At 36.2% G+C, this 7973-nt stretch overlaps 1 protein-coding gene across 3 annotated transcripts; it reads left to right on the top strand.

The window, feature by feature from the left end:
• On the top strand, positions 1-4133 carry LOC121799949 (auxin response factor 11-like). 3 transcript variants are annotated; one of them, XM_042199495.1, is made up of 15 exons: positions 1-253; positions 396-445; positions 822-937; positions 1009-1104; positions 1200-1256; positions 1346-1498; positions 1618-1702; positions 1851-1941; positions 2025-2189; positions 2278-2391; positions 2484-2556; positions 2648-2792; positions 2878-3386; positions 3468-3655; positions 3735-4133. In XM_042199495.1, the coding sequence occupies exons 2-15, from the start codon at positions 415-417 to the stop codon at positions 3880-3882; spliced, it is 1971 nt and encodes a 656-aa protein (XP_042055429.1). In that variant the 5' UTR covers positions 1-253; positions 396-414; the 3' UTR covers positions 3883-4133. The 3 variants fall into 3 exon arrangements, with proteins under 3 accessions (XP_042055429.1, XP_042055415.1, XP_042055423.1); XM_042199481.1 differs by having other exon boundaries at positions 2466-2556; XM_042199489.1 differs by lacking the exon at positions 1-253 and having other exon boundaries at positions 344-445; positions 2466-2556.
• The last annotated feature ends 3840 nt before the right edge of the window (positions 4134-7973 follow it).

Below are 7973 nucleotides of genomic sequence, written 5' to 3'. Positions count from 1 at the left end.
TTGAGTGAGGAAAAAGAAAGGCTTAGTGAAGAGACAAAAGGCAAGAGCGGTTTTGTAACTGAAAAGTGAGAGAAAATGAGCTGAATTCGTGCATCCATTACCCACAAACACAGAGCATTTGTTGCACCCCTCCAAAGCTGTTAGACAGACCTGCACACACACATTAATAGGGATGCATTGAAAATGGGGATTCATTAAGTGTTTTTTGTTTGTGAATTAGGATGGAAAATTACTGATGATGGTGTTAAACGGGGTAGGTTGAAAGTGAGGGAAAAGACCTTTATTTTTTTCTATTTATATGTTTCTTCTTCAAGCATACACCCTCACTCGTTTTATCATCTCTTTCACTTACTTCAATTTTCTTTTCCCCCTTTCTTTTCTATTTCTACTTTCAGGTGCTTCTCTGAGCTTCCAATGGCGCATGCTGATGGCCTGATAAGAGGAGGTGAGGAAAATGTTTCATTTCCTTTTTTGGGATTTCAGTTTTTTTTTCTTGTTTCTGTTTCTCCCTTACTAAAAAAGAAAGCTTGCAAATTTTATGTTCTGGGCTGGTTTCTGTCAATTTATTTCTCTATTACTATACTCATATACTTTTGAAATGGTAGTTTAGTGAAAATTTTCATCATGTTTCAGTCTTTTGTTTTTGTGTTGTTTTATTTAGTTTTCTGTGTTCATGCAGCCTTCATGTTTTGTTCCACAAGAATCAAGAATTTGGAAGAAGCAAATAGTCTTTAGTTAAATGCTTGTTTTTTAAGTTGAAAGTGCTCTAAAAGTGATATTTGAATTTTAATTATTGGACTTATTTGATCAATCTTTGGTAGGTGCGGCAAGTGATGCTCTGTACAGGGAATTATGGAAGGCATGTGCAGGGCCTTTGGTGGATGTTCCTGATGTGGAAGAAAATGTTTACTACTTTCCTCAAGGTCACTTTGAACAAGTAAGCCTCCCTGTCTCCGAATATTTCATTTTTCTTCACTGCAATTGGTTTACAAGTGTATTACTCTACAGTTAGAGGCATCAACAAATCAGGATCTGGATCAGCGTATCCCTCACTACAATCTCCCTCCAAAGATCCTTTGTCGTGTTGCTCACGTTCAAATGATGGTATTGTTTTTCTGCATAGAGATTTTTGGTAGGTCACTTTTGTTCTTCGGTTTTGTCTCAAAATTTACATATGTTATGGTGGTTTGAATGAATAGGCTGAGCCAGATACAGATGAAGTTTATGCCCATGTAAATTTACTTCCCCATACAGATGTAAGCACTATGTTATGTTAATGAATGTATTGGTTCTTGAATGTACTCTATGTATAATGTGTGTGGTTAATGCACGTGCATTCTTGTAGCAAACTGAGCCTCGGAATCCGTATGCACTCCCTCCTGATCCACCAAAGCCGTCTGTTCGGTCATTTTCTAAGATTCTGACAGCTTCCGACACAAGCACACATGGGGGTTTCTCCGTGCTTAGGAAGCATGCGAACGAATGCCTCCCTCCATTGGTGAGTAACTCTTCTTGTGTTTATACGCGAATTGCATGAGTTTGAAACACAGTGAGATATACCTAAGATTATACTGTAACATAATATTGAAAGCTATTTACTAATTTTTGTTGCCAAAGGATATGAGCCAACCAACCCCAACCCAGGATTTGGTTGCCAAAGATCTACAGGGGCACGAGTGGCATTTCAAGCACATATTCAGAGGTAATAAGTCTACATGCACACTTGCATTTCACTTTCTTTAGTTTCCTTTGTTTTCAATTTGATGACAAACGTGGCGGTTATGTTCTTAAGAAACTGCGTATATCCCTTTTATAACCCCTTATTGGAGCTCTAAATTGCATCTCGTCAGGTCAACCGAAGAGACACTTACTTACAACTGGATGGAGCACGTTTGTCACCTCAAAGAAATTGGTTGCTGGCGATTGTTTTATTTTCGTAAGGTATTCTTTTCATATTCCTTTCTTACGTGCTTACAGTTATGCAGCCTCACTATTAAAATTTGAATTTGAACTCTGAATTACAGGGGTGAAAATGGGGAGCTGCGTGTTGGGACACGCCACCTTGCTCAACGTCAGAGCTCTATGCCACCCGCTGTCATCTCCAGTCAGAGCATGCTTATTGGTGTTCTTGCATCTGCATCACATGCTATGTCAACGCACACCATATTCGCAGTCTACTGCAAGCCACGGTATTTTTTCTTGCATCCTTAAATTTCACTTAATTTTCTGCTGCATCTTTCTGAGATTCAAGTGTCATCTCGTGTACTGTACGACCAGGACAAGTCAGTTCGTTGTCGGGATAAATAAGTACTTAGAGGCGATTAAACATGAATTTGCGGTTGGCATGCATTTCCAAATGAGATTTGAAGGAGAAGATTTACCTAAGAGAAGGTGCTTATAGTTCCGTTTTTCCCCATTTTTTGTTACTTGATCTCGCAGCTTAATTGATTGGATATGAATGGTAGAAAACTACATATTTTCAGGTTCACTGGCACTATCGTTGGAGTTGGAGACTGCTCTTCACAGTGGACGGAATCTGCATGGCGTTCGCTCAAGGTGGTTTTCAATTTCCAAACGATAGCTTATTGCGTGAGCAAAATGAAATAAATTTCACTGAGATATAAACGGGCATAAATTTCTGTATCAGGTGCAATGGGATGAACCAGCAACTATACAGCGGCCAGACAGAGTCTCACCCTGGGAGATCGAGCCCTTTGTACCTTCGGCTGATGAGACATCACAGCCAGCTATGCAAATCAAAAGGCCTCGATCTCTTGATAGACCTCTTACCGGTATAGAACTTTATAAAATATTTTCATCATATGTCAAAACTAGTGTTTACCTGTGTGTGACTGATGAGACCTGTTCTTGATGTAGAAACTACTACTGCTTCTGCTGCATCTCCTATTCGTTCCAACGTTCAGAGCAGCAAAAAGCAAGTCTTCAGGCCTCCTAAGCAGAAAGACCTTAATGGCAGTAGCCTCCCGAGTTCTGCACCACGTTCTGGCAGAGCATTGTCGTCTCTATTAACTGTGAATACCTCTCTGAGTTTGTCCCGAGAAGCTAGAGCTGGCAAAAACATTTTGTTACAACCTGCACTTTGTAACTCTCCCATCGCATCAAGGACAAGGAAATGTCTGGACCAAATCAAAAAGTCAGAAAACGCAACTGCATGCCGTGTATTTGGCTTTGATTTGAGGAACAACTCGAGCAAAATCTCCCCTCTGTTGGAAAAGGAAGTGCATTTGCCTCGTCCAAGCACTAAGACGCCTGAAACTGACAATAAACAAGGTGTGGACCTTTTGGCTTCATCAAAAGAGAGAAAGGATGCTCAACCAATTGACACTCAGGGACAGCTGGTTTCGTCACCAAGAACTCGGATCAAGGTAACTTCACCCTGATTAACGAACTACAGGAAGTGCATTTAGAATTTAGTTCTGACGGCCTAGCTCTGCGTATCTCATCAGGTTCAAATGCAAGGACATGTTGTAGGGCGTGGTATGGACTTGTCTGCTTTGCGAGGCTATGATGACCTCATCGAGGAACTGGAGAGCATGTTTGATATCAAGGGAGAGCTTCGCCCTCGCAACAAATGGGAGATGGTTTATACTGACAATGAGGGAGACATGATGCTTGTGGGAGATGACCTGTGGCAGTAAGTAGTTCATTCATTGCATCTCTTGGAAATCACTTGTATTCTTTTATGATCAATTTTAACATGTATACGTTTGCAGGGAATTCTGTAAGATGGCTAAGAAGATTTGCATATACTCTAGTGAGGAAGTGAAGAAGATGAGCGCGGTGTGCAAGCTTCCTGCATCACCCATAGACGGTGAAGCCACAATCATAAGCTCAGAATCGCAACCTAAGTCCGAAGCTTGAAGCTTGTATATCCTCTCCAACCACATTTTTTATATAATAAATAATAATAAACCTTTAGATTCAGGATATACAACGAGGTAGGCTAATGATCGTTTTTGTTTTTGTTTCGAGAGCTTGCTATGTTAGCATTAGCTGAAGCAGATTAAGTGGAATAGAACTGATGGAAGTTCCATAGTTTATGAAAGAAACTGCTTTGAATACAAGATGACTCTTGAAATTTTAAATGCAATGTTTGTTATTGTTCAATATTATAGATAGTGTGTTGGTTTTGGTCTAAAAATTTTGTGCAACACCCCTCTCAAATTTTTTGATTACTTGTGATGGAAATAAAAGATTAAATGTGATCAATATTGCTTGATTGGAGATAGATTGTGACAGAGTATGGTTGGTTATGTGTGCATGAATGTTTACTTTTATTTTGTTCTATTTATGTTAATACTATAACGAGGCTTTGACTTGTAAAGTATATATAAAAGTCAATACACTGTTTGTCCAACTATGTAGCCGCCTTCATATTCAATATATTCGTGTTGGAAAATACTCGTATAAAACTTAAGTGCTTGTCATGACTATTTTTGCCTTTGAGTATACCAATTATGTTTCTTAGTTGCATTAACACGACTCCTTAAAAGATAATGTTGGAATTAAGGGATTAGGATATTCATTTAGCCATTCCTTAAAAGATAATGTGGAATTAAGGGATTAGGATATTCGTTTAGGCATTGAATGACATGTGGTGGTGTATAGTGTTTTGGTGGAGAGAGATAGTCAACGTGCTTGTGATAGGAAAGGTTGGTTTGAAAAGGAAGTGAAATAAGTAAGGAAATGGTGTAAGATAAGATATCAACCACTCTGGATTTTATTCTTGCACGCCCACAATCTCAACCAACAAAAATATCGCTTTTTGCCAAACTTTCTTTAATTACATGTCTGTCCTCTTATAGTAACAACTGTTTTATTATTACCAAGTATTATCTATAATTTTAAAAATACTATTATGATTTTATTGTTATCAATCGATGATTTGAGTGACTGAATGTTTGATGCGTTGCTGAATTGATGAAGATTCAATTAAATAAATAAGCCTTGTAAGAGAGAAAAAACTTCAAAATAAACTATTTTTATGAGACGGATGAAGTATAAGCCTAGATTTCGGATGTTATATCGAATGTTTTTCACCCAAATCAAAGCATGTAATGTAACAAGAAAAATGTCAAATTTCATTTAAAATTATGGAATAGACAAGAATTTGAATGAACTCATGATATTTCACAATTATCCCTATAAGTGAGAACTTTGGTTTTGAGAAATAAAATAATTGAACTTGAAGTTAAAAAAGAGAAGAAATGAAATGAATGACCTTTGGTTAAGGCAATTTAATGAATCTTGGTATCATTAACAATCGGACCCATAGATAGGAAATATCATAGGCTAGTTTTTTTTCAACATATAAAAGTTACAGTAGGTGTTATTAATTCAGAGGCCCATTAAATAAATTCTTTCTAAGTGTAAGCTATACTATTTAAAACTCTCAAAAGAAGTGGGCTTATTTTCAATGTTAAGAGTTGAAGTTGGGCTGAGCCCATCTCGGATAAAGACCAAATGTATTTTCAATCATTCTGGTTCACTTATATAAACCACTCTAAAAATTGTGTGCATCAATCTATTTAAATCGCCACAAGAGAAAAGGATGATTAAAGTGCAAGTCATATTCATGCGAAATGAAAATAATTTTTGACTAAGAGCATCCACAATAGCGCCTAGCGCACCGCCTAGCCGAGCGCCGGCGCTAGGCGGTGCGCTAGGCGATCTATTGCAACCGCCCAGCCATTTCCGGAATTAAAAACCGCCTAGCGCTCGGCGGTTCCGTGGCGCTAGGCGGTGCGCTGGGCAATCTGCTCGGCGCTATTGCAGCGCTCCGGATCGCCGAGCGCATCGCCCAGCGGATTTTTTAATTTTTTTTATTTAATGTTTTTTTTGTGAAACTCATTCTTGGTTGTTTCTCTTTTATAGAGACATCCGTGAATGTTTTATGTTCCACTTTCGATGTGGGACAAACTCATTCTTGGTTGTTTCTCTTTTATAGAGACATCCTTGAATGTTTTATGTTCCACTTTCGATGTGGGACAAACTCATTAATTATGTAATTTTTTTAATTAATGTACTTTTTAAATTTTATTAATATTTGTGAATTTTCTCGTTTTTGTGGCGTAAATTAAATTCCGTATATTGTGTGATTGTTAATTATTTCATTTTGTATATATTTGTTAATAGTGATGTGGATAGTATTATTAATGTTTCTCGTATATGTCTCGTAAATTAAATTCCGTATATTGTGTGATTGCTAATTATTTCATTTTTATATAATTGTTATTAGTGATGTGGCTATTGATGTGGCTGGGCTATTTATGATGTGGCTAGGCTATGGCTGGGCTATTTATGATGTGGCAGGGGGATTTTTAGTGCTGATGATGTGGCAGTGGCTAGGCTATGACTGGACTATTGCTGGGCTATTCCTATTGTGGATGGCCTAAGGAATTGAAGGGTAATAATTTTGGGTCACATTTTTGGCGTTTTGTGAGTTAAATCAATCAAATTTGTATCTGTAAACGTGCCCTAGACATTATAATTTCTTTGTTTCCATTATAATCTCGTCATGATTAATTAGGCGAGGCAAGTGACTAAAATGTCTATTATCACATCGTGTTCAAACAAATTGCTGTTTAAGTTTTTTAAAATTGATTTGATTTGTACAACGCGAGCTCCCATCAAATCAATTTTTTAAAATTTCTTTTATCGAACCAAATTTCATGGTAAAGTCTCAATGAACTAAATCATCTAATTAAAATTAGTATATTCTCAAACAATTTTTTTTTTAGAAAACTATTAAACGTTACTAATATTTCATTTGCATTGGCTCTGTATATATACACACCACCAGTCTACCTCATGTATTAGATGATCAAAATATTGAATGACAAAAATTGTGACCGTCTGTTAATTATTTGATATAATCTATGTGTGAAAACCTAAAAGGCTTAAAAAGGGAAGACCGAGAAAAGATTTCATAGTTCGTATGTTTTATTTCAATCTTTAATTTGAAAAATTGAAATTGAACATCAAAGGCTGTTATCTTGTCACTTTTACAGTCAACATCATCCCTTTCACGTTCGTTTCCCATTTAAAGTTTTTTTGAGTTCTAAAAAATACCTATGAGGCATATTTTTATGGAAAATAAGAATTTATAAGTTATTTAAAAGAAAACACAGAAAAGAAAACAAAAATTCCATAAAGTGTAAATGTTGTGGGATGTATTATGTTGATGGGCAGATAAAATCCAAGTGACACGGATTGATTAAGTGAGATTCGTTATCCCTACTATAGAATCCTATGCATATCATGTTCATGTGTCATATACTGTTACTAACACCACTAATCATAGTACTTCCACAATAACTCATTACATTCTTAACTATTGCATAAAATCACCACATTCTTAATTGCAGCAACATTGGAGGACACATACAATGTTATTGGCGGTGACTATATTTTCTTAATTTCAAGTGCAAGATCTGGATAAGTCAATTTTTCTATGATTTATTTTATGAATTTTGCATAACACATACAAACAATTTCACAATTTTAAAGTAATAATAATAATAATAATAATACTTCATCCATCCGTCGTCCAAAAATATAAACCTTTGAAATGACATAGATTTTAATGTGAGAGATAAGAAAGAAAAGTGTGTTAAGGGACGGACCAAAATAAAACGTTTCTATTTTTATGGGACAAATTAAAAAATGAAAGAGTTTTTATTTTTAATGGATAGATGGAGTAATAAATTTCTTTTATTGGTGGGCTTAAGCTAAGCCCCCTCCTATCCATGATCTCCCCTGCATCCATAGTGGCTCCGACACTCTAGGATTAAGTTATAAGATTCAATCTCATGAACTAAACATAATACATATATAATCATGAGATATAATCTTTTAAATCGAACGGTCCATTGATGTACGGTTATAGTTTAGAAATATTGAAACGCCATAAAATATGAGACTAGAATTCACTACCAATATACAATTATGTA

Source organism: Salvia splendens, chromosome 1, assembly GCF_004379255.2.
Source record: "Salvia splendens isolate huo1 chromosome 1, SspV2, whole genome shotgun sequence".
NCBI classification, from domain to species: Eukaryota; Viridiplantae; Streptophyta; class Magnoliopsida; order Lamiales; family Lamiaceae; genus Salvia; species Salvia splendens.
The sequence above is the reverse complement of the archived record's forward strand: the minus strand, read 5'-3'. Positions and strand labels throughout refer to the sequence as shown.

Coding starts and splice junctions, on each gene's coding strand:
- LOC121799949 (XM_042199481.1), top strand. CDS start 415: ATGGCGCATGCTGATGGCCTGATAAGAGGAG. Junction 1,105..1,199: donor TTGCTCACGTTCAAATGATG/GTATTGTTTTTC, acceptor TTGAATGAATAG/GCTGAGCCAGATACAGATGA. Junction 2,793..2,877: donor TCTTGATAGACCTCTTACCG/GTATAGAACTTT, acceptor TTCTTGATGTAG/AAACTACTACTGCTTCTGCT.